Source organism: Anolis sagrei, chromosome 1 (genome assembly GCF_037176765.1).
Source record: "Anolis sagrei isolate rAnoSag1 chromosome 1, rAnoSag1.mat, whole genome shotgun sequence".
NCBI lineage: Eukaryota > Metazoa > Chordata > Lepidosauria > Squamata > Dactyloidae > Anolis > Anolis sagrei.
In genome coordinates, this window is record NC_090021.1 from 113,666,538 (window position 1) to 113,694,404 (window position 27,867).

The window sequence follows — 27,867 nt, forward strand, 5'->3', positions numbered from 1 at the left end:
GTGGTGCTCATCTCCATTTCTAAGCCAAAGAGCCGGGGTTGTCCGTAGACACTTCCAAAGCCATGTGGCCAGCACGACTGCATGGAATGCTGTTACTTTCCTGCCGGAGAAGTACCTATTGGTCTACTCACATCTGCATGTTTTTGAACTGTTCAGTTGGCAGAAGCTGGGGTTGACAGTGGAAGCTCACACTGCTCCCCGGAATCAAACCTGCGACCTTTCGGTCAACAAGCTCAGCAGCTCAGTGCTTTAACCCATTGCGCTACTGGGGGCTCACAGATTGAGATTGCAAGTAGACAAGTAACCCGTTTTTAATGGAAAACAATGCACAGTTTGACTTATAATAGAAAACATATCCTTCACTATTGCCTCAATAGCTGCAGCACAACATAAGGCAAGAGCAGAAAGCACAGCAGGGAGCATTACTAAAATCATATGATATCCCACTATTTAGTGTTATATTGTCTCCCATAATTATGAGAAGTTATTGTTACATGGCAAAATGCAGGAAAATATGAGTTAAGTTTCAAATGTGATATAGTGTAGTTAAGACTATTATTATTGGGAAAAGCCCTTACTTACACATAACTTTTTAAATAATTGCTTCTTCCCAACTCTGTAGCTAATTAGAAGATACAACAGCTAGAATTCTATCCAGAGTGTGAGACTGCCATCATTTTGCATTATACACTGAATTCTTAAACCCAGGCAGCAGTGTACATTTTCCTAGATGGCAAGACAGCTTTCCTTTTACATACTATTGTCATTGTGGGCTTTCAATTTGTTTCAGACTTATGGTGACACCAATGCAACTGTAGAAATCCACTAAATACCCGTTCTTCCTTTAAAAGTGTGTTCACCTGTCCCTCCTCATTTACGGTTTTGACTTTTGCAGATTCATAGATTTGATTTGGATTTAAAATGTTTTCTCCAGGGATCCCTAGGTCTTCCAGTGTTGCTCTATAGTCTACTTCCTCCAATCGGAACCTAGAGAATTCTAGAGAGGACACCTCCAGTTTTGAGCAGAGGCTGACCATTGTTTTGTGGTGGAAGACCTAGAAAGTCCTAAAGAGGTATTATCTCAGGTAAAAAAAATTACAACTTCCTTATTTGTGGGTTTGCACTTTCATGGGTGCCCCTCATCCGTAATATTAATGAATGGGGAGGGCTGACTGTTTTGCTAACTACCTGGAGCATTCAAACTGATATTGTGGATTTAAAGCACCATTTGGAACCATCTAACAAGCATCATTTAGCAACCAAAATTAAATAACATCAATGTGCTTGGAAAAGGATTATAAAGATCAGAACATGAAATGGAGATGGAAAGAAAAGACAGGGAACAAAGAAGAAGGGAAGGGTTAGTAAAAGCCGCATGTCTTCTGGGAATACTCTTCCCTTGAAGTCTTTATTATTTCCTCAACACTGCAAAACAAACCAGCATTTTCTTTACTTTTTCCATACTACCATTCATCCCTTCTAAGAGTACGGTGCCTCTTTATAATTTCCTACTGAATTCCAACATTGCCATAAATAATCTTCAGTAATGGCTGGCTTAAACTGTCAGCTTTCTCAGATACATTATCTTCTTTTCCTTTCTTTCTCTTTTCCTGTTGTGGCTCTGTTCCTATGATTCCTATGGTCCTATGATTTATCCTCTCTGAACATTTGTCAGTAAGATGCTCAACTCTTCTCGACTTCTCTTCAAGCGCTGTTCAAAAGGCAGGAATAAAAGACGACAGGCTGGCAGAAGCTGTGTTAAATCAAGGCCAATTACTAAACTGTTATGAAAAGAATATGAACTGACTGGATCAACGAGGGTTCCAGCATACTGTAACAGTATCATTTTGGCTTGCCATATATCAAACTTGTGATTTGGTCATATTTATCATACGTGATGCAAAATCTCTTGCATTTGGATGCCAAAAATATACTTGGACCTGTTGTTATACAGTCGCTATTTGAAAGCTGCCTTGGATCTGTTTCATTCATTTTCTTGATATAATTATACTAGTTGTCCCCTGCCATGCGTTGCTGTGGCCCAGTCAGTGCATATGTGCTTTGTGTATGCATATATTTGTGTATAAGTGTATATGTGTGTGTGTGTGTGTGTGGTTTTGTGCATGCATTGTAATGTAATTTTGATTTTTGTCTTTTCAAGTCTCTTCTGCTGTGTTTTTCAGTGTTTTTATGAGTGTTGGTCACTTGTTGGCCTGATAGGTGTATTGTGTCCAAATTTGGTGTCAATTCACCCAGTGGTTTTTGAGTTATGCTAATCCCATAAACGAACATTACATTTTTATTTATATAGATAGACTGAGTTGGGACTCTGAAAATTAAGGATATTTATAGACAGGCATACACAAGGGTGTCCATATATGCTATAGAAATACCATCTATAAGAGCCACCAAGATTATTTTTGCTGTTCTGTTTCCTTATATCTTTACTCTCCCATTGGTTCACATGTCTGCTCCCAAATCAGAAGTGTTTTTTTAAACTTTGTATGTGTTCTAACAAATCTGGACCCCCAGATTTTCCATTTATGCTTGAAGGAGGGCAGTCACTCTACTACAGGGGTCCTCAAACTTTTTAAACAGAGGGCCAGATCACAGTCCTTCAAACTGTTGGAGGGCTAGATTATAATTTGGAAAAAAATGAATTAATTTCTATGCATACTGCACATATCTTATTTGTAGTGCAAAAACACTTAAAGCAACACTATAATCAAAATGAAGAACAATTTAAACAAATATAAACTTATTAGTATTTCATGGGAAGTGTGGGCATGCTTTTGGCTGATGAGATAGGATTGTTGTTGTTGTTGTTGTTGTTGTTGTGTGCTTTCAAGTCATTTCAGACTTAGGTTGACCCTGAGCAAGGGCCGGGTAAATGACCTTGGAGGGCCGTATTCGGCCCCAGGGCCTTAGTTTGAGGATCCCAGCTCTACTACAACATCTCAAGGAGATGTTCTTCTATCTACAATTCAGCACTACAAAGTTTAGAAATATCTATTATTTCCTTATCTGAAGTTATTTATTCCCTGTTCTTCATCAAAAAAGGCTTCTAGCAACATACAAGTCCAAAAAAGCCAGTCTGTAGTCTAAGGTTTACAGTTGAAATAACACATGCAACACATGGGGAAAAGTATGGTGATGGGTGGGGGATAATAACCAATTGGAATCTTTCATGGGAGCAGGTTACTGCTGTGGTCCATACAACAGATGAACTTAGGCCAAAAACTGCACTAAGCTCCAGAGAAATTAGGAAATTTACCAACCAAAATTATTTTATAGAAGTGCGAGTCTATGGGGACCTGGGTATTAGTTCATACAACTGTTTCTGTCATAATAAGAGGTACAACACCTCCCAACAAACACTACAACTTGAAAGGCAAACACCACTTTCTCCCATGGCCTTAGACTATTTCTGCCTTGCTGTACTGTGCTTCTGTCTCTAAGGAACATGGCAAACCTCTGATTCTCTATATATCAATGGAATACCAACTCCCATCATGTGTGCTTATTGGCAAGCTGAGTTGGGTTTAATGGCAGCTGAGTAAAAAAAAATTGGAAAGTTCCCCCATATCTATAATAAGTCAATGTGCCAGCATGACAATAAAGAGAAATTGTGAATTTTATCTCTTTAACTTCAAAGCCCAGGTCAGGATGAGCTCCCGACCTTCAGCTCAGCTCACTGTCTACCTAAGCAGTTCGAGAACAGCTGTGAGTAGATAAATTAGGTACCACTTAAGTAGGGAGGTATTTTATGGCACCGTAAAAAGAAACTGCTGGAGATCAAAAGAAAAGAGGAAGTCTGTGATCAAGGGCTTTTCGCGATAGAGGATGGAGTGACAGCACCCCCTGTGGCCAGAATCGAGCACAACCTCTAAGATGCCAAAGTTGGGAAAATGCCTCTCTCTCTCTCTCTCTCTCTCTCTCTCTCTCTCTCTCTCTCTCTATATATATATATATATACACCTCTATCTGTTATCTGTCCTGTTTGTTTAACGGCATTGAATGTTTGCTGTATGTATGTTCTGTGATCTGCCCTGAGTCCCCTTTGGGATGAGAAGGGCAGAATATAAATGCTGCAAATAAATAAATAAATATGTAACCACTACTGAAAAAGCCAAAGGTACATTTAGCAGATATCTTCACTCTGTGATCATTCAATTGCTGTGCCCTAAACTTTACCCTAGATTTTTTGTGTGTGTCAGGAGTGACTTGAAATACTGCTTGTGGTGTGGGAGAATTGGCCATCTGCAAGGACATTGCCCAGGGAATGCCCAAATATCCTCACATGAGAAGCTGGAGCTGACAGATGGGAGCTCACTCCACTCCCCAGATTCAAACCACCAGTCCTGCTGGCAAAAGCGTTTAACCCAATCCACCACCAGGGGCTCCTTTATTGTAGGTGAAACTTTAGATAAATCCTAATTTTAGATGTACCTCTCATGATGGAAGTAGTTACCACCGTTCTCCCGATTGTAAAACCAGAAACACATTTTTTTGATTTAAAAAAAAAAATTTCAGGCAAATGGAAGTCATTTATTCCAACTCATTACTTATATAAAAATGATGTATTTAGTCAAATTTATTATAATAATTAAAATATTTATGTTTATTATAAGTGGGAAATATTAGACTAGTTAAATGTTTCTTATATTTATTTATAGATAAAAGTTCTTTCTTTGATTTAGTCTATGTGAAAAAATATTCACTAGGACAAACAGTGTTATCAGATATGGAAAGAAACAAAAGGAAATGTAGTTCAGATCGAGTGTGGATTACTGAATGACTGCCACAAATGCCAGCCAATCTGCATGCTGTACAGCAGAAGAAACACCTTTTGACCTTGGGGCCAAATTTCAATCTTGTAAGTATTTTGTGGTTTATATTCCAGCAGTGAGTAGATCTAAAGGCATATGATGGGGTTGCGTGTAAATCTTTCTGATTTGCCCCAACAGAACATCTGGGAGGCATGCATTGAACAGTTTCCTGGGGTCCAGCCCCAATTCTATGTAGCGTTGAGAAGAAATACTGCTAACTGAATATTACAGTAGTATTCGCAGTACAATGCGCTGCAAAGGAAAGGATCCAATTAGATCAACAAATTAAAAAAAAAAAACAGATTAGAAAAGCCAAGTCTGAGATCTGATTATGGTGAGCGGATGAACTACACGGCATTTAGGGTCACTTCCAAGCCTAAATTCTATAATTAGCCTTGTGTTTTCATGGCTGCAGCTCCAGATAAATTGGGTCCAGATAACAGTTACAGCTCTGTCATTTCCCCTCCAGATGTTGGAATTTAACAAATTAGAAGACTGAGCTGAAGACATGGGCCTTTGGGCCTTTGTTCTGGTTTGCAGACAGATATCTGGTCTGAAAGCTCTCCAGCTTGGAGGCATTCCCTGGTTGCCTTCATGTTGATTGAACCAGAGTGCTTCCAGAATTACTGGAAGCATAGATTTGAAGCAAGTTAGAACAAATCTTGAAAACAAAACAGGACTGAAATATTTAAGAAGGGCCACAAGGAGTTATCTTCAGAAAGGGGAAACAGAATCTGTTCAAATAAGTACTAGTCAGAAAAACATAAAAGAAGAAACTGTTCGTGCAATAGGATCAATGTTTAATCACATCTGAAGTTTGATTTCCCATTTGATGTTTCCCTCTAGCTGGAAAACTTTTGAGATCTTATAAGATAGAGAAACCAGCTATTGTGTTTTCTTTTTAAAGGTAAGTGAAGAACCAATTGTACAGAAATGTTTATTAAAGAGTGTTTATTATACTGTATTTAAACTGTATTTATGTATTACATTTATTGCCATGGCCTAGCTGTGAGGGATAGGTTGCCATGGTGACAAGACACAGCCTCAGAGGAGGTGGGCGGAGCTTAAGGAGGAAAAGGTTTGAAAGTGGCAGTTAAGCTCCAGTCAGTGGCCGGAGAGCTGCTGAGAAAACACTGAATCTTTTGGGTGGAGATTCAGGGAATGTGTCTGTAGCCAGTGTGCTATAGGGAAAAACTGAATCTCTTGGAGATTCAGGGAATCAATTGGTGACCAAAGTGGTTGCAGAGAAGGACCCGGTACAGGGGGTTGTTGATTCTGAATTAAGAATCAAGGTTTGGCTGGGTTTAAGCCTGTTGTGCCAGCTGTGAAACCTTATGAAGTGTTTGCCTGAGTTTACTCATGAAACCTTACTAATGTAACCAGTCAAGATTCGTGCCTCTTGTGAAGTAACAATCAAATCTGATATACCTTGCTTGTTCTAATAAAATTGTTACTGTTCTCCTCAAGCCTTGCCTGATACAGTTTCTTCTAAGTTGAACATCCTGCAATAATAAAGTCAGCCAGAAACAGTCCCTTTATAAAATAGTTTATAGGCTGATATTGATCGTTGCCCGGCTTCCCTCTTAGATAAGGTGGCAGTGGGTGCTTTACCACGTGCACCTTCACAATTGGTGGTATTCGGTGGGATTAGTGCTTCTTTACATAATTTGGTGGCAGACGACGGGATACGTGTAACAACTAATCGAGTGCCTTAAGTTTAATTTAGGAATAAGTTGTGAGGTAAAAGTTGTTGAAAACATGGCTACCAGGCGGCAGAGAAAGCTGGCTGAGGAAAGAGAGGGAGACCAAGGGGAAAGCTCGAGCTCTGAGTCAGAGACAGAGCCAGTGCCTATGACAGAAATGGCTTATAAATACAAACTGGAGATGGAGGAAAAACGATTAGAGATGAGACGATTAGAATTGGAGATGGAAAGAGAGGCGAAACAAAGAGAATTGGAAGAAAAACAAAGGGAAAGAGAATTTGAAGAGAGACAAAGAGAGAGAGAATTGGAACGGGAGTTAGAATTGAAGAGAATGGAGTTTGAGCTAGAGAAACAAAGATTGGCTTTGTCTCAAACATCCAGTGATGTTCAGGAAGGGAGATCTGGAGGGGATACCCCAGATTTGATGAAGAAATTCCCAAAATATACCAAGGAGGATTGTCCAGAGAAATTCCTAATATCTTTTGAAAGATGTTGTCGTGATTTTGGAGTGGCTAAGGAAAAATGGATGACATACCTTAGGCCACAGATAAGTGGGAAACTTTTGCAGATTTATGGACAGTTGCCTGAAGAATCTTATAGAGACTATGATTTGTTTAAGAAACAGATTCAACAAGAGTTTAGATTGACTCCGGAATATTATAGATTTAAGTTCAGGACGTTGAAGAAAGATAAAACACAAAGTTTTGCTCAGGTGGCCTCTAGATTGTCTCAACTGTTCGATAGTTGGATAAAGACGTCTGAGGTAGAAGATTATCAACAGCTGAGGGAACTTTTGAAATTGGAACAATTTTTCCAATTAGTTCCTTATGAAATTCGTTGGGTGATTCAAGATCGCAAGCCATCCACGATTGTAGAGGCAGCGGGTATGGCAGATCAAATAACAACCTTGAAAGAAGGATTTAAAAGGGAAGATCTGCCAGGGGACAAAAGAACAAACAGGCAGCCATTTTATTCACAACAAAAGCGCCCACAGCAAGAAAAGGGTGCTGACTTAGAAGACACCACCTATAGGAGGCAGAGTGTAATAAGACCAACTGTTCCTGAGGTAAAACGACGGTGCTTTCAATGTGGAGAATGGAATCATTTAAAATATCAATGTCCCCTGTTAAAGAAGGAGAAAACAACCCTCTTTGTGAATAAAATGAAAGAAACACCAAGGGCAGAAGCAGATACTGTTTCAAAGGAGAGTTCAAGCTCAGAGCCTCAAGAGAAACAATGTTTGTTCATCCTGTCAGGCAGCCCATCTAAGGACTATTTAGAAACCATTTCTATTGATAACAAAGACAGGAAAGGACTCCGAGATACAGGTTCCGAAGTGTGCATAGCGCATCCCGAAATAATACCTCAGAAGTTTCAGCAGCCAACCTCTGAAATAAAACTAAAAGGTTTAGGACCGGCGATTCCATCAGCTGTGGTGACTTTGCCAATAGAATATCAAGGATGGAAGGGTATGTGGGATTTTGCAGTCAGTCCTGACATACCATATCAATGTTTAATTGGAAATGATTTGGCTGAGGAGATTAAATTCTATAAGATGGCGTGTGGGGAGAAAGAATGTAAAAATGAAAGCCCTGAACAAAAAGCCATGTGTTTTGCCATACAACAAGATGGGGATGAGAGCCCAGAAGCCAGTGCTACAGTTGCTGAGCTTGTTAAGAAGACAGGAGGAGTTGAGGAGATTCGGCAGGAACAGAGAGCCGATGAATCTCTGAAACCTCTATTTGCTTTAGCTCAAAACCCCACAGTATTGCCAGAAGAACAGCCCTCCGAGTTTATACTGAAGAATGGTGTCCTATATAGAGAATCCAAAAGTGTAAACTCGACAGAAAGATCAGTGACATGTAGTCAGATTGTAGTGCCTCAAGGTTTTAGAGAACAGCTGATGAGGGTGGCACACGAAAACCCTCAAGGTGGACATTTGGGCATAAGAAAAACCACGAAAAGGATCACTAAAAACTTTTATTGGCCTGGCATGTTCCAGAGGATTAAAGAGTTTTGCCAATCCTGTAACATCTGCCAGAGATTGAGCACTGGGAGGGATAAAGTTAAAGCTCCTATGATCCCTATGCCAATAATTGGAGAACCATTTTACAGAGTAGGCATTGACATTGTAGGTCCTCTCTGTAAACCAAGCAGACGTGGTTACCGTTACATTTTAACCATGATTGACTACGCAACAAGATATCCAGAGGCTGTAGCTCTGACTAACATCGAAACAACTACAATTGCAAATGCCCTGCTGTCCATTTGGGGAAGAACTGGATATCCTAGAGAACTGGTCTCGGACTTGGGAACCCAGTTTACTTCCAAGCTTATGTCGAAATTGCTGGAGTTATGTGGAATTAGACACCTGACTTCCACAGCATATCATCCGCAAACAAATGGACTGGTTGAGAATATGAACAAGACTTTAGTCAAAATGATAAAGTCTTACAGTCAGGAAAGGCCTTATGACTGGGACGTCAAGTTACAACAACTGCTGTTCGCCTACAGGACCGTCCCTCATGACAGCACCGGCTACAGTCCATTTGAATTGCTGTATGGAAGGAAAGCTCGTGGTCCGTTAGATCTGTTAAGAGAATATTGGGAAGAAAGTCCGGCGAAGGATCCTGTTCCAGTGACGGAGTATTTAAGAGATCTTCAAGCAACAATGCAGCTGGCTAGAGACATTGCTCAAGAACATTTGCTTGCGGCTCAGCAGAAACAGAAAGACTATTATGACTCTACTGCTAAGCCAAAGGTCTTCGACATCGGAGATGAAGTTTTATTTTTATCTCCCAACAAGGCCAACAAGCTTCAATTAGATTGGTCTGGACCATGGAAGGTCATCAGAAGACACAACCACATAAACTATGATATTTTTGATGAACAATCCAATGTAGAAAGAAGAGTACATGTAAATATGTTGAAGCCTTATGTTGTAAGATCTGCAAATGTATGTTTTGTTGTTTCAGAAGAGGAATCCGGTCCCTTTTCTTTTTGGGAGGGTGATCGTGAACAGTACAGGAATTTAGATCGGGTAGATATGAATGTAGAATTGTCCCTACCTCAGAAAAGAGAGGTTGTAGAGGTTTTAAATAAATATAGGGACATATTTTCGGACTTGCCAGGAAAGGTCCAAGGAGTCCAGCATCGAATAAACACCGGTGATGCTACTCCTATTGTATCTCCACCCTACAGGGTTACGGGGAGAATTAATGAATGTATTGAAAAAGAAATTAGGGAAATGTTGGACCTAGGGATTATTGCTCCATCGGTTAGCTCTTGGGCTTCACCTATAGTTTTAGTGCAGAAGCCTGACAAAACAATTAGGTTTTGTGTAGACTATAGGAGGTTAAATAAAGTGACCCAGACGGACACCTATCCTATGCCACGTTTAGACGATCTACTGGAAAGGATGGGGAAGGCCAACTTTATTAGTAGCATTGATTTGACCAAGGGGTTTTGGCAAGTGCCCATGGCACCACAAGACCGTCACAAGACCGCTTTCCGGACCCAAAATCGATTATTTGAATTTTATGTCCTTCCTTTTGGCCTAAAAAATAGCCCGGCCACATTTCAAAGATTAGTGGACAGTGTTTTGAGTGGACTGGGGTCTTTCTGTGTAGCCTATATTGATGATATAGGGATTTTTAGTAATTCATGGAGAGATCACCTTAATCATTTAGATCTGGTGCTAAACAGGTTGAGGGAAGCAGGGTTAACCGTTAAAGCTTCCAAGTGTAGGATAGGATATAAGGTTACCAAATATTTAGGACATTTAGTGGGAGGAGGTCATATTCGACCTGATCCTACTAAAGTGGCAGTTATACACCAGTGGCCAGTGCCCAAAACGAAAAAACAGGTTAGGGCATTCCTTGGATTGGCGGGTTACTATCGAAAATTTATCCCATCCTTTAGTAATCTGGCAGCCCCTCTTTCGGATCTTACTAAAAAGAAGAACCCGAACCAGGTAATTTGGACTCCAAATTGTCAGACTGCCATGGATCAATTGAAGAAATCCATTACTTCAGATTCTGTCCTAATGGCACCAGATTTTGACAAGCCCTTTATTTTGACGTGTGATGCTTCAGATACTGGGCTTGGAGCTGTCCTAAGCCAATTGGATGTAGAAGGAGAAGACAGACCCCTATTGTTCTTAAGTAAAAAATGGCATTCTAATGAGTATAGTATGTCAACAATTGAGAAAGAATGCTATGCCATTATCTGGTCAGTCAAGAAACTGAAACCGTATTTGTGGGGTAGGAAGTTTACTTTGCAAACAGACCATGCTCCCTTACGATGGCTAGATAATGTGAAAGGTACCAATAACAAATTGTTAAGATGGAGTTTGGGTTTACAAGATTTCATATTTGACATAAAACATGTTTCAGGTAAACAAAATGTAGTTGCGGACGCCTTATCAAGGATTCCATAGGTTAAAGGTTTGTATATATGTATAGTTGAAATGTACCTAACTATGATGCGTTTCCCTTTCAGAATTGATATATGTATATATATTGTTAAATGTTATGTAGGATTATTTTTGCTATTCTAGGATTAAGAAATGTGCAAAAATATTTTTCTGGGGGGGGAAGGTGTACAGAAATGTTTATTAAAGAGTGTTTATTATACTGTATTTAAACTGTATTTATGTATTACATTTATTGCCATGGCCTAGCTGTGAGGGATAGGTTGCCATGGTGACAAGACACAGCCTCAGAGGAGGTGGGCGGAGCTTAAGGAGGAAAAGGTTTGAAAGTGGCAGTTAAGCTCCAGTCAGTGGCCGGAGAGCTGCTGAGAAAACACTGAATCTTTTGGGTGGAGATTCAGGGAATGTGTCTGTAGCCAGTGTGCTATAGGGAAAAACTGAATCTCTTGGAGATTCAGGGAATCAATTGGTGACCAAAGTGGTTGCAGAGAAGGACCCGGTACAGGGGGTTGTTGATTCTGAATTAAGAATCAAGGTTTGGCTGGGTTTAAGCCTGTTGTGCCAGCTGTGAAACCTTATGAAGTGTTTGCCTGAGTTTACTCATGAAACCTTACTAATGTAACCAGTCAAGATTCGTGCCTCTTGTGAAGTAACAATCAAATCTGATATACCTTGCTTGTTCTAATAAAATTGTTACTGTTCTCCTCAAGCCTTGCCTGATACAGTTTCTTCTAAGTTGAACATCCTGCAATAATAAAGTCAGCCAGAAACAGTCCCTTTATAAAATAGTTTATAGGCTGATATTGATCGTTGCCCGGCTTCCCTCTTAGATAAGGTGGCAGTGGGTGCTTTACCACGTGCACCTTCACAATTGGTGGTATTCGGTGGGATTAGTGCTTCTTTACACCAATCTTTTCTCATCAGTAGTTGGCAATTGACATTACTTTCACAGACTGCATTTTATTATCATGGCGGCTCCAGCAAACTGTTGCTTTTGTTAGAAATGCTGTGCAGTTAGCGATAATAACAGTGTCAACAATGCATTCTTTAAAGTCTGAACTACACTCTCTTTTGTTTCATTCCATATCTGCTAACACTGTTTGTCCTAGTGAGTATTTTTTCACATAGACTATTGCATTTTTATCCAAACCTTCCTCTACAAAGCGCAAGCAGTGTGCATGTCCTTCCCCATTCCTAATTATTTGTTCAGGGATAGGAAAGTTGATAGAAACAGGCCAACAGATTTAGTTAATTGCTAGTGAGTTAAAAAAATCTAATTCAATTGATGACCAATTCTAAGACATGCCATAACGGGGGGGGGGGGGGACTGGTGTGGGAAATGCTGTGGTAGGAGATCTGAAACCCAACCTCTTCTTCAACTTTCCTTTGGCGAAAGCACTCGAGCCCAAAGGTGAAGCCAAAAGTTGGGTTAAGAAAGTTGACAAAAAAGAGTCATTACATTTAGGTAATTGCTAATGAGTTTAAAAATCTAATTTCATTACATTTACTCGGAACAGGGGAGACTAATTATTAAATCCCCATTTTAGTTTGAGTTAAATGGTTGCACATAAATCTTTACCAGAAAATGAAAAACACAGTCTCTAATTTAACTCCTCCTTACCCCTTGCCAATGAGGCTGCTCTACAATTTTTTGGGGAAAAAAACAAAAACAAAACTATAGCTCACCTATTTCAACAAAACACTTCTTTCTTTTTCTTTATCTTGTTGTTTCATCATCTAACCCCTCCTGTTCCTTTAACTTATTAACTCCCATGTGGAAGTCAACAGGATTCCTAGGTGTAAGAGTTTCAAAATTCACTTTCCTGGGATTAATGACATTACTTCTTTGTGAGTAAGGAGAACTGCACAAATAAACCAATGGGGAGGGGGGGGTATGTGGGGCAGGGCAGAGTGACATGAGTTGCCATTGGTGATCCCTGAAATTTAGAACTGGCACAGTTCTGCTGGAAAGAAAATGCAAGGATATCTTGCTTTGGGCAGGATAAGAAAATTGGCTGTCTGGACAATGAAGTAATGTTATTCCTAACAACTGTTAGCACAGATACCCACATCTGATTAGATTTTATTGTCTCTTCAGGGAACTTAGTTTTTGCAGCTAAATATTGGGTTGATAGATTGTATACTTTTCAGACTGAAATACTATTCATACTTACTTGGGAAGAAAATTCCATTGACTGGGGTGAAATTTATACTGGCTTGGTGACATTCTTTTCTCAGCAAGAAATCAACAGTTTTCACTCTAACGTTTCATTTAGAAATAAATTAATCTTACTTTTTCAAATGCCACACACATCACCAACAACTCTTAGATCTGTAGCGCTTGCTGAGGCCAAAATGCCATTCTTCCTTTTACATTTTGTTTCAATTTTTATTTTCGCATGTTGTTACATATACCATCATTAAATACTGGAAAATCAATAGTCCACTTTCAAACAGACACACTAGAGGCAAGTTCTTTTCTAGAATACTTCATTGATTTTATATAACTTGGATTTCCCCCTTTCACTAGATGACTTGAACCTGTATATTTGCGGCTGCAAACCAAAATCAATCCCTGCAATCTGATTTTTTTTTAAAAAAAACCCCAAACAAACCACTTTGCCGTTTTCAGAATGACAATGAAGTATTGCAAGTTAATACTTGTAGTCTCATTTTCAAGGAGTGTATTGATCACATACACATAATAATGTCTGTATTCTGCCAAAATTCTAGTCTGGCTTAACTCTAAAAAACCACTTTCCAACACAATTTTCTTTAGTTCCTTCTTCAATAGAACAAACAATCTTTTACCACAAAATTGTACATATCAGTACAGGGTCCCTGTCGTGGCCAGGAGCACCCCCTGGAACTCTGCAGTGATTCAGCAGTAATAACAGGAACAACATGGGCCAGATTTATCCCTTTTCCCTGTGCTGACAAGTGCAGGGAGAGGGAGGGAGGGTGGGGTGGTGGCGGCCCATGCAGACAGTGGACCATTTTCCATCAGAGCTGGTTGAGTATTCTCAACCTACCTTAGTGTGGGGTTAAACCAGTTTTCCCCAGTTTACTCATTGATAAGAGCTGGAAACATGATGTAGACATCAAAGGGCCCTTCCAGACAGGCCTTTAATGCGAGGCATGTCTTGCTTTTACCAGAGGGATCCAAACAACACCTCTAGTAAAAGTGAATTACTATGGAGTAAACCAGGTTTTACCAGTTTACTCTGCATTAATTAAACATCTCAACAAATTCGGACCTTACTGAAAGGCCCAGGTTTGTTGAGGTGCTGGACCTTTGGAGACTGACTATCAGGACTGAAGCACAAGAAAATGCATCATTTTCTCACACCAGGAGGACTGTAGGGAGAGGCCTATGCAGCCAGTAAGCCTCTCCGGTAAGTTTTGGGGCCCAAATGGGGAACCATCCCCATTTGACTCGGGACAGCGTATAGCTAGCCACCCCCCCCTCCAGGAAAGCCCAGGGTTTGGGTTGGGGGTGGGCACAAAAACCCATGGAAGTCAGTTATTTTAACCTGTTTCTCTGCATGTTTTAGCTATGTCTGGAAGTGTGACTTCATGACCTCTGTGGGATATTGGGCTCATGTAAACAAGTCCTTCATGTACTTAAGGAACTAGTCTGCACACAAAAAATGACACATTTGCACAAAACTTCGAAATTGAGGGGGTTTTTTTGGGGGGGGGAGGGGGTGAATAAAGCTACTAAAATAATTATTGGCCATGTTGGCTAAGGGATTCTGTGAAATTTTGTTGAAAATATTTCCCAAGCTCTCGTTTAGTATTACATAAATAAGCAGCAACGTTCCTGATGCTTGCTCCTTCACCTAACCATGGGGCCCAAGGCAAGTAACAATAAAATACAGTTTAAAAAACCAAATTTTGATTAAACAATGACATTAAAACAAACATATTAGGATGGTTTTATCTTTTGAGCACAGCCTTCCCAAATGTTCAACCTAATTTAGGTGCCTCAATAGTCACCTTGCCCTTAACTTGGAGCATTTAGACATTTCATAACAACTGAAACACAAAATTGAAAGGAACCAAATTTCAGCATTTACTCCAAAACAAGTGGACATGACACCCTCGCCTCTTTTGTACCACATTTATATCAATTTGGGTTCTTTCAATTGCTATCTGGGAGTCACAATTTTAATTCCCAGGATATTTGGATTCTAGGAATTTCTGAGTGGATAATGACATGCGATAACAAACTGGGATAATAAAATGGAGGCTGCTATGCAGTAGTGATCAAATCTATTCCCAATGCTGCCAACCCAGCAAGTGATAGACCCCCCAACCCCCGAACCACCAAAGTAAGTATAAAACAGATAATGTTTTAATAGTATGTAAATAAAGAAAACAAAGCTGAGTTTAACAAATCACAGAAGAAATAACGTTTTTGATTTTAAAAACTGAATAACCAACACATTAGATGACATATTTTATTTACTTATTAAAACTAAGTATATTGTATATTTCTACTGTTTTATTGGTGCTCAGGTAACTTACAATAGCCAAGAAAATAATAAAATAATAAAATCCAACAGAAATTAACCATCAACTAGAAAAGTAGGTTAGCAATAAAAAGAAGAGGGATTCAGATAAAACAGGTGCAGCGCTGTTCCATTATTGTTGCTGCCATAAACACAAACTGTGAAAGGAGATGTACAGCTCTGAAGTGTTGTATAGTATATATTTCCTAGCAAGGCATGTCTGGATATGGGCCCCTGGTGTGCATATCCACCATATGTATCTCTCATAACTTTTTGTTCTTACTACAACAAGAGACTTAATAAATCTACATGCAATTGTTTGTCTTCCTAGGTATTGGATAGGGTAGCAATGATGAAGCTGGATTTATCTTTGCACCTTCAGTGACTTACGAAACTCATATTGTACATATAAGAACTCTCAATGCATCTTTCTTTACAACAACACCTCTGTTGATGAGGTTTCTGTGAAAAACAAGACTGCTTTTTTGTCCAAAATGATAAACACACACAGAGCTTCTGTGCTTCTGAACAGGTGTTGGTAACAATTCACGCATAGTTAAATATTAATCTGTTGTTGTTATCTTGGATGTACATTCTGGTTTTTTATTTTTGCATGTTATCAGGGTTACTACTGCCATTTCCAAATTATCAGTGAAAGAAAAATATTAGGCTTACATATAGGGCATTAGTAGAAGGTGAAAGCCTGTACAACGGGAAATAATTTTCCTCCTCTTTCAACGTTTAGGTTTATACCATAATGAGGAGAGAAAGAAGGGGTTGTGAGTACCCACAAATATTTCACTTGAGAAGGAAATGAACCAAAATCGTACAGGAATCACTATAAGAGTTTGAAAGACAGCCCCATGTTTGTGGGGAACCATTTAAAAACGTAAAAAAAAAAATCATCTTCTCAATGCCGTATCTAAATGATATTTCCATCTTATTAATACAACCTGCATACTGCTCCAGCAACATTAAAAAACATTAACATATGTCCACACTGATGGGAGAAGTGGTGAAATTGTGGCCTTATTGTTTTCAGCATGCAGAAATACATTAAGGTAAAGGTTTCCCCTTGACATGAAGTCTAGTTGTGCCCAACTCTGGGGAGGGATGGTGGTGCTCATCTCCATTTCTAAGCCGAAGAGCTGCCATTGTCGGTAGATGCCTCCGAGGTTATGTGGCCGGCATGACTGCATGGAGTGCCGTTACCTTCCCACAGAAGCGGTACCTACTGATCTACTCACATTTGCATGTTTTTGAACTGTTAAGTTGGCAGAAACTGGGGCTAACAGTGGGAGCTCATCCCGTTCTCTGGATTTGAACCACTGACCTTTCGGTCAGCAAGTTCAGCAGCTCAGTGGTTTAAGCCACTGCGCCACCAGGGAATACGTTATTAAAAGAAATACCAAGGTCAAACTGGTATAGTCATTTTAGTGTTGGACTGGAACCCTGGATATCAAGGTTCAAATGCCCACTTGGCTATACAGAGTTACTGATGACCTGGGATGAATTACACTTTCTCAGCTGCAGAGAAAGGCAATGACAAACCTTTTATGAAGAAATTTAGCCAAGAGTACCTCATAACAGATCCATCTTAGGATGTCTACAACAAACAAAATCCACCAAGAAATATGGTTAGGAGGTTCTGAGCACTGATAGCCAGGACCGCTCTTAAGAAGTTAATGTTCATGACTCCATTTATTATTTTAATATCTTCAGTGCTGAGTGCTGATTGATTGACTTTCACTTTTACAAGTCCTTACAATAATCTATTTATTCCAAAAGATAAGATCCAGAGGATTATAATTATCTTAAAATATAATTTTTATAACATTTTGAGGGAACAAACATGAACGTCATTCTGGGGATCAAGATCAACAACATAAAATTTCCAAATGAGTGGCGGTCCCTTTTTCAAAGCTTAGCTCATTCTGAAGAAAAACCAAACACAAATAGTTCAAGCCGAGTGGCAGAAACAGCTGAAGTCGTGACCTGATGTCCAAATAAAATGCAATTGTAAAGCACACAGATGCTTTGGCACAGCTGCCAAGGAGCTACTTAAAATCATTAAAAGGTTCATACCCTTAATATATATGAAAACATATTTTACAGACCGCCCAGGGTGTTTTACTCAACTCTCAGCTATTCAGTTAATAATAGATGCCAGTTTTTAGTTTCCTTCTCCTGATATGTCAATTATATTCCTACATGATTACACATTACCTAATCTTATTGTACAGCATGTTATATAGATAGAAAAGCAGTCATTTTAAAGAGGTTTATTCGTCAGACATACTTATAAAATCTAAAACAATTGCTGTGGTTTGCTTTCAAGTTGCTTTAGAAAGCTAAGATGATATAAATTCATCTTCTGATGGACTGTGGATGTCTGCTATTGATGAAACACAAGCACAGGCAAAAGCTGTGCAGAAACTTTAGTCCAAGCTCTTTGAAGAAATACATCCTCAGCTATTCCCCTCAGATCTACTGCTGATTATTTTTTTTTACAGAAGCAGACTGCTATATATAAAAATTGGTGGCTATGCCTTGAGGTATTGAATTGACTAATCTCAAAAGAAACATCACTAAAGAGACAGTATACATCAGGCTCCCACAGAATGGCATTCTTCATTTATTTCATTCTCAGACATGAGAACTATTTATCCAATATACTACTATAATAATTTGGCCAGTCACCTACGGAGGCCCAGTTCAGCTACTCAATTCAGTTGTCTTGTATGAACATAAGGGGCTCCTGGTATGCTTGGAATCCACTGACCACAGCTTAACGGCCGTGGCCATACTAATATAAGGTGGCCACCATGATTTGTTCCACTTTGGAGTTCCCTTTTCAAGCTAATTCTGGATAGCATGTGTGTTTGTCAAATCTATCGCGATGCCCCCTGACTCAACTAATAATTCCAGCAGTAAAATTACACAACTATTTTGGCTTACATTGATATAATAGTAAGGATGGGCTTGTAAACCAGCCCAGCCCACAATATTTCTTTATCTAACTATGCACTCAGTATAATCGGTATATTGCTTTGCTTATTTTGTGTATACTGCTAGCTTCTAATATATCACATTGCTATGATGATTCAAATGATTCAAATGTTAAGATTTTGTTAGGGAGACCTGCACTCAGTCATGAAGCTCAGTTTGTGATCCTGTTCTGGTCAGTGTTGTTGTCCTTCACATACTTTGCAGGATTTTTGTGAGTGTAAAATGGTGGTAGAATATGGATACAATATTAGCCACTTGAACGACATAGAATGTAATCAATTCAAACATTAAATTAAATTCCAGTAATGACCACAAATTAAAGCTTCTGAATATGATGTCCCCCTTTCAAACTTGATATCCCATCTGACAGCTGGCCTCAGTCCTCAAAATATCAGCCAGACATTTAAGGAGGGCTAGCCAAGAGGACTGTGTAAATATACAGCAAGTTACTATCAGCAAGCTTTTAACAATTATTTTTCCAAACTAGGCTTAACATGAAATATGATCACTACACATTAATCCAATTAAAACAACAATTTTAACATTTCTGAAAGAGCCTTTTTATTTCTAGGTGAAACACCAATGTGTCTTACCATAAAATTTTACTATCCTTGCAAAAAGCGGTATTATACATGGAATAACACTAGATCTCTATTTAAACTGAAAATTACCAGGTTAAGAATTAGGCTCCTTCTACACTGGCCTATATCCCAGGATCTGATCCCAGATTATCTGGTTAAACTGGATTATATGAGTCTCCACTGCCAGATAAACTGGGATTAGACCCTGAGATATAGGGGCAGACTTTAGTAACATCAAACAAAACTAGTATCCAAATGTGTTGTTTACCTGTTCACCCACATCGCCTTTGTCACCTTTCAAGCCATGTTCACCCTGTATCAGGGAGAAATTCAAGAATTCACTGATCACACAGACATTTAAAACAAGAAACATATTGCTTAGATTTGTTTCCCTTTATCTTTGTATAGGGGACTCAGGAATTCACTTGCAGAGTTTTGGTGTTTAGGTCTGTTCCTGGGGTTATTTGGAGCACTGATTCAGAAAATTACATTGGACAGATTGCATCAACTTTAGTTTCTTAGAGGGAGTTATGATTTTTTAAGAGCGAGCAGATGGTGACTAGGATATGGCATATGTTCTGTATCTCAAAAAACTAGAGCTGATAAGGGGAAGTGGTGTCATTTTGGGAATCGGGAGTTCACGTATATCCAGAAACAGATCTAATATTTGAGGCACTAAATGTATGTTGGGCAGTGTTATCCATATGGTGGGGCATCCGAGTACACATACACAAAAAGGGACTCATAGGGATTCTGATCTAGATCCCATGGGTTCTACTAGTATAGTTACAGAAGTAGCAGAAGTGAATGTAATGATGGTGGCAGAATATGACACTGGTAGCAGAGGCAGGAAGGGAAAGCATGAAAATGTAGGTGCAGTAATGGGAGAATGGGGCTGTCCTGTCATGTGTCTCTCAAACATTTGGTCTGGTGAAAGAGGGTGCAGTATGGGAGAGTGCATTGGAGACCTGGTGGTTTTACAAGCCAACCTTCCCATATTGTACTGGCTCCACAGCTCCTTCCTCCATCTCTGAAAAGCCAGCAATTTGAGGTTCCTTTTAATATGATTGCCTCCCTTCTCTCTCCATACTACAACATGGCAATTGTGCCACTATAGGATTCTGGTTTTTATTATTGCTTTAGTCCATTTTACAAATGACAATACTGAAATTCCCACATGTCTTCCTTTTTTTAAAAATGGAGCAGCAAAATAAATGCATCTATGGAAATTTTGTTAGAAATTTGCTATTTTGAAGAAAATAGCCATTTGAGAATCGGAAGCTATAGCTATTTAGCTTGAACTACCCTTGTATTTCACTATCTAGATTGACATTTCCATTAATACCTTCTTATAAGAACATATATTTGAGAGGAGAACAGACTGTACCGCCTTATGCCCTATTAAAGTAATTTGGGGTACTGAAAATCTTCAATAATTCATTTCAAATATTCTGGTCTGTTATGTTCTCAACAATCACATGAATACCAAACAGGACCAACTTGACTTAATAGTGAAGATCACCGCTGTAGTATTCATGGTAGATAAAACACTCAGGGCTATTTCTAGCAGCAGACTTTTTATTAGCAATAGAGTAGTCATGAAGCAGGAGTTTTATTGCTTTTGTGTTTGAAGATGGGCACTCAAAGTCACCACCCAAGCTGCATTTTCTGTAAAATTATGTTTCATTGACAGTTCAGGGAAAAATAGGATCAAAGCAAAATGTCTTATCCGAGCAACAGACACACACAGAAAATAACACATATACCCTAGGCAAAGAAAGCTGAAAACAAAGACATGACAATTATACTACTGTATTTGTAGTTTTCTTTAATAAATATGGTGTAAACCAGTGGTTCTCAACCTGTGGGTCCTCAGGTGTTTTGGCCTACAACTCCCAGAAATCCCAGCCAGTTTACTAGCTGTTAAAATGTGTGGGGGAATCAGTATTGGCACCAGTACCAGCCCTTAGAGAGGAGAGAAACCTTGCTCCTACCTATTTACTGCTTGTCTACCTGTTTCTACATCTCCTTCTGCATGGCATCTGTTCTGTACAGGATGAAGTCACCTAGTACTATTCCACCTCCACCTAACACATTTTTGCAAGGTGTTAAAAGCTGGCCACCTGAGGTCACAGAAGTGGGTGCTACCAAAGGAGCTTACCCTTTTGTGGGGAATCAATCGAGAGTAGGATAAGGCCAACATAGGGTCACTGGGGGATCAAGAAGAGTTTAAAAAATGTTGTGCTCTTTTAGAATATCTTGGCTGCTGATAAATGAAACAGCAAAAAAGAGTTACATGGGGAGAATGGAAAGATGGATCATTGTGCCAGGAAGCTATCAAGAATGTTAGAATTGGATGTTACTAGTATGCCATTGATACCCAACTCTCTCTCTCTTTCCTACCTAACGCCAAGGCATCTGTTTTGGTGCTAATCCAATGTTTGTTGCCAGTAATGGAGTAAATTACAATAAATATATTGCAGCTTAATCCAGAAGTCAGAAGGAAAATGGGTGAATAGTTATTTTATGTGATGTGTTTAATAATGTTTAATGATTTATTAGGGGAGGGTCAATTTTGATGTTTTCTACTGTTTTTATCCATGGCATTGAATTGTTGCCAATACTGTGACCCACCCTGAGTCTCCTTTGGAGTTGAGAAGGGCGGTATAAAAATACCACAAATAAATAATAAATAATAGTGTCTCAGCCTGTGCTAAATAGGATTACAATTCCCCTGAAATCTCAGGTTCACCTGATGGATGTCCTTCCAAAGTCCAATATGAGCCCAGATGCTCATGTTTCTTTCAGTAGTGTCCAGGTTTCAGCACTGGCTTGTTATAACCACAGTCCTAAGAGCACCTGTTTTTGAGACGTCAGATCTGGCCACAGTAACATGTCTGATTATATCCCGGTTTCATTAGTGTAACATGTTCTATGTGGGGCTCTTTTGGAGACTGTTTGGGTCCAAAATGTTACAATGAGTATGATGACTAGGGCTTGTTTATGACCCCCCCCCCCCCCAAATCATTGAAGTAGCTTTACTCCTCCTAGGATGCTTGTAGAAACTATTCAGAGTGCTGGTTAAGATCTTTATACATCTTGGATCTACAATATCTGAAGGACTATATTCCCCTTTCAAAGTATTAATTTTTGAGGGAATGCCTTCTTTCAGTCCCAGCCTTACCTCGGTAACATTTGGCCCTTGGGTAATGATTTAAGTGGCAAAAAGAGTTGAATAGACTTGTGGCTTTATCTTTTAATCTTTTAACTTTTTAACTGTTGTATATTAAATTGCTTTAAATCTATTGTTTTAACTATACATATTTTTTTAAAATTGTATGAATGATTTTGAAAATTGTGGTCCTGTCTTCAAAATTTCTGCAAGCTGCCTTGAATCTTGTTTATGAAGGAAGATTGAAAATGAATGAGTGAATAAATGAAAAATATTAATATTTTTGTGTATGCTAACATGATTCCAGACAGGCCACCAATCAAAAAATATAGTTTTATGGAAGTGTGTCATCTTTCTTCTATAGTAACCAAGGGAAGCTGATGACAGCCAGGCATCTCTCCCCTCATTAAAATTTTATGAATATGACAGAAAGGTTGCAATTATAAAAATAACATTTGGAGGCACCCACAGTCTCATTGTCATAGTAAACTATTATCTCTGTCTGATGCCTTTGGGTATGTTACGAAACTTTAGATAGGTTATGCCAATAATACAATTTATAATGATCTGAATTGTAAACAAGAGAAAAATATAAAATAATAGCACATAAAAAACAAACAAAACAACAAAAACAGTACTGTAAATAAATTCCGTACACTAAAAGAGAAACATAAAATATTCTCACCAGCGACCACACCAATTTTCCAGAGAACCGGGGGGGGGGGGGGGGGGGCAGGGAAGAAGGTGGGAAATACATAAATGGATATGATATTCTATATAGACAAGACATATTTGATCAGCTTCCGTACACACTATGTGTTCCTATGATGTTTAGAGGTGAGAATAATATTGCTTTATAGCTCAAAGCCAGAAAAAGAACCCACGTTTTCAACAAAATATTTATTTCTCATATTGTCACAAAAATAATCCTTCAAAGTTAAGCAAAAAGGTGGGACACTCACCAGACTCTCTTGTGAATTTAGTAGCTAGAAAGGAATTCGTGTTTTTGTAAACAAATGCAACACTCTAGTCTAGGTTCTACAAAATCCTGCGGGAAAAGAGAAATAATATACTTCATTCATATGAATTACATAAATTGGTTCTACCTTCTCACCAGAAATACCAGGAACACCAGGGGCACCAGTCAGACCATCTTCTCCCTGAAAAATATTATATGTAATCTGGGTTACCTGTTATTGAGTGACAAAACAATTTTAAAAAGATGACTGATTGCAGAATTGTAAAGAAATAACCATAGTATAATTTAAAATAATCCTCAATGCATCACATCCTTATTTATATAGGGCAATTTGATCTTTTCCAAAACTAACTGTCATAGTTAGGGTTAAAATATTCTGAATATTTAAATAATGGCATATTTCAGTGATACGTAATATATAAGTGTGGTGCTGGTAGAGTATTTAGGTCATAAGCTTGCTTTGAATTCAAGGTATTTGACAAACTTTAACATGGATTTCATTCATCAAGTAAAGAACAGATTTGAAAAACGCAATGACATCCTTGATTGGTTATAAGTATTACAGATCTAATTTAGGGCAGTTGTGAAGGAACCTTATTTTAAAAACTATATCAAAGAGCTATTGCACAGCACCAATATATGACATCTGTTTAACTTTCATCTTAAAAGATAGCAATGGGTAATTTAAACAATTTTCCCCTGCTCTAAGGAAGCCTTTAAAAACCTGAGAAATATTTTATTTTCAGAAAAAACTGCTATTTTCACAAAAAATGTGATTTTTTTGTTTTTGTTTTGCAAGACAACTATGTGTGGATTCTGTGCACAAAAAAGTCCCAAACTACAAAGCTTATCATTCCAGGATTATCCTTGTCAGGGTTGCCTCACACTAAAAAAGAAAAGAAAAAGGAATGCTTTTTCAACCAGTTCTTGAATATTTTAATATATTCCTTTCATCCTCATATTAACATTGGTCCCAGATACATTGACTGTTTAATGCCGCTCAAAGTTAACTTCAAACTGTGGCTAGACAACAAATGCTCAGAAAAGCATGTGAAATAATGCCCTTAATATGCATCAGTGTTTTGCAGTTTGTGGAGTCACCATCCAGGCCTCAAACCTGTTCTAGGATCACCTATGTAATTAATCAAATAAAAATTAAATTGTAGTAGTAATTTAATTTTAGTAGTAAAACAATTAAATTGATTAGAAAAGACAGAACAAGTCCCTAGACTGTGGTCAATACAGGGCCAAGTTGTTACAAAATTTGTATTTTCACGGTTGAATTTTTAGGATCGCTTCTCCCAGCTCCTTCAACCAAATATTCTTCTTCACACTACCCTTGAACAGGTAAGTGGGGTGTTGTGGCTATTGCAACACAAAGGGAGGAGAGGGACAGCCATCCTGCTTTCTCAGACTGTCTAAGCCCAGGGGGCATGGGATGGTGGTCAGGGAGCAATGGCCAGTTCCATTTAGGAGCCAGCCCAGCTATCCTGACAGCCTCAGGATTCAGATTTTCATCTGGATTAATCTGGATGAATCCTCGTGTGGCATTTAGTCACAGCTGGGCTGATTGGTTGTCACACCAACCTAAGTGGTCAATGTACACAGGGTTCCTTTGGAGATGTACCTTTAATACTTGTGGGAACTGGGAAATGGGCTCTTTTACATAAGTATTAAAGGTATGTTAACCATGTTCCTTATTCCCCCCTGGTAACCCTACTTTTCACATGTTCAAATCTCTATCTAGTAACAACTGCTAAGACATCCAGTACCCTCACCCACTTCTTCCCTTCCTTTCGAGAGAAGCCACAGTAGCACTTTCAGAAGAAGTGCATAGAGATTTTGAAATAGGGGAATCCCCTGCTGCCACCACTTCATATGTACATACAGACAGTCCCCAAATTGGAATGAGGATCAGAGCTGGATGATATACTACCTTGTCACACACGCCGCCGGCAAACCTGCCAGCTTCTGCCCAGGAGGTATGGGGACTGATCGCTCTGCACCTCACACCGTTCTGGCTTCCTCCCTCCCTCAATACATGGAAGGAAGTGTCTGCCAGCTGGCTTGCCCCATTGAGGGCAATGCAACACGGGAAGCTTCCTGTGTTGCTAGTGGCCGCTTTTTTTTCCGGCATTGTCTCTGGTTCTGTCACAGTTTTGCCCCGGAGCCACCCCAGAACTACTTCTCCCATATGTAGTGGAAGCTGGCAGGCTCCATAGCAAAACTGTGGCACAACTATTTATTTATTTATTTAGAGTTTTTATAACCTGGTCTTCTCAACCTCCGGAGAGGGACTCAGGCCGGCTAACAACAGAGGATTCAGTACAATAAGATAAAGCAAATATACATCATTTTATTTATTTATTTATTTATTTTGAGTACTTCTACCCCGCCCTTCTCAACCCCCGAGGGGGGACTCAGGGCGGCTTACAAAAAGGCACAATTTGATGCCTACACAAATTACACATACGTACAAAACAGCAGTTAAAACAATTATCACAGTTAAAAACAGTCGGCATATAATACAATCAATAAAACTAATCTCATGCTCAGCGTTCGTCTCTCAGAGTTCCATAATTCCATTCCATTTAGTCAATTCCTGTCCATCATCAAAGACCTTTCTTTATCTGCCAGATTGTCTGAATGCCTGGTCCCAAATCCATGTTTTCAATTTTTTCCTAAAGGAAAGGAGGGATGTCACTGATCTAATTTCCCTGGGGAGTGAATTCCACAGGTGATGGGCCACCACCGAGAAGGTCCTGCTCCTCGTCCCCGCCAATCTCACTTGTGATAGAGACGGGGTCGAGAGCAGGGGCTTCCCAGAAGATCTTAGACTCCGAGGTAGGACGTAGAGGGAGATCCGTTCGGACAGATACACTGGGCCAGAACCGTATAGGGCTTTGTAGGTCAAAACCAGCACTTTGAATTGTGCTCGGAATTGGATCGGCAGCCAGTGGAGCTGACACACATCAATATAAAATACATTAAAATACAATTCATACAATTTACAAAAAAGTCAGTTCATCAGAGTGAAATCACAAGTTACAAACTGGAGTTGCTGTCGAAATGTGCAACGTATGATAAGGTTGTTACACCCTTAAAATGTGCCGCTCTCAATGTCAACAGTGTATAGTTCTCTAAGCCGCCTTGACTCACCTTTGGGCTGAGAAAGGCGGGATAGAAATACCGTAAATAAATAATAAATAATTACCGTAAATAAATACCGTAAATAAATAATAAATAATTTTCTGTTACACTTCAGTTTTTAATAACACAAGGAATCAATTAATTTTATCATGCTTGTAGCTACATGAAATCCACTGAGTTAGAAACAGCAAGAACAAGCAGCTTACCTTTTCTGCCGGAATACCAGGGATGCCATTTTCTCCTTTTGCTCCTTCTTCACCCTACAAAATAAATTTGTCTTGTTTTAAATCTTTTAACTTAAATTCACCAATACTAGTTCTATATCTTACGGTTTTAGTCAGTTATTTCTGCTAATGGTAACAATGGCAGCAAGAGAAACAATGGTAACAAATGTGCAACAAGAGAAACAATGGCAACACACCACTGAACAAACTGAAAATATAATTCTGAAAACTGCGGAGGCCTTGAAGAATAAATTAAAGATTGAATCCTAAAAGGACCTTTCTACTAAGATAAAAGTTTTAAAAGCTTGTGTTTAGTATTATCAATCATGATTTTTTTCATTAAGGCAGAGTGATAAAAGAAATATTCCCCTCCAAAAAATAATTTACAAAACTCAGAGTCATAATCTAGGTATTATTTCAAAGTAGAGTAGACTATCCAAGTCAGTGGTAATCCGGGGTGCATATAAAGATGGCACTTAAAGTGGTGCCAAACTATATCAATTCAACAGTGGAGATGCAGCCCTGTTTGGTTACTCAATGCATTGATTTTGTTGTTGTTTTGGGTGTTATTATTACTATGTATATTATATTTTTGTTGTAAACTACCCCAAGTCCCTTTTGGGAGAGAGGGCGAGATACAAATAAAGATTATTATTATTATTGATCTATATTGAAGGCAAAAGGCAAGTATGTTCCTGAAACAGTATTTAGCACCAATATCACAACTCTTTGCTATTAAAACAGTAGGTTAAACCCACTGTCCTTATTCAATTGCCAGTTCTGAAAACAAACATCGCTTTTGAAATTAGATAGGAGATATTTTTCAGCAACAAACCCTCTAATCACATAATTGTAGCACAAACATTATATTAAAACTCACTCTCAATTTCAAATGAAATATTTCTACCACTTGTAAAGAACGGATCTTCAAATGAATCTAAATAATTGAACTCCATTCAGGACTCATAGAGTCTAAAGATCTGCAGCACACGGCACTAATGAACTAATAATATATGCTCTGGTTGTTGAAACGTTAAAGATTTGGAATTAAAGGCAAACAGGAGGACTATAATCTAGTTCACAATAATAATGATGAGCTACATATGTCTCTCTCCCAGTGCATAAATAAATGAATATGTTTTGCATGGTGTTATGAAACTAATCGGATTTTTAGGCCTGTCTTCCATAATGTAAATCATTTCTCTCTCCTTTATTGGTTGATAATTATTGTGAAGGTTATACATTATATTATTCTAAAATATTGGATAATATAG

The 27,867-nt window shown here is 38.8% G+C and overlaps 1 protein-coding gene across 3 annotated transcripts in view; it reads right to left on the reverse strand.

Moving 5' to 3' along the window:
• The window catches only part of COL19A1 (collagen type XIX alpha 1 chain), a 232,558-nt gene that overhangs the window by 115,363 nt on the left and 89,328 nt on the right, over window positions 1–27,867 (reverse strand). For all 3 annotated transcript variants that reach the window (XM_067467964.1, XM_060752836.2, XM_067467969.1), the window contains exons 9-11: window positions 26,576–26,629; window positions 23,347–23,400; window positions 19,337–19,381 (exon numbers count right to left, since the gene is read on the reverse strand). In XM_067467964.1, the coding sequence (XP_067324065.1) occupies window positions 19,337–19,381; window positions 23,347–23,400; window positions 26,576–26,629 (153 nt within the window). The remainder of the gene's footprint in view (window positions 1–19,336; window positions 19,382–23,346; window positions 23,401–26,575; window positions 26,630–27,867) is intronic.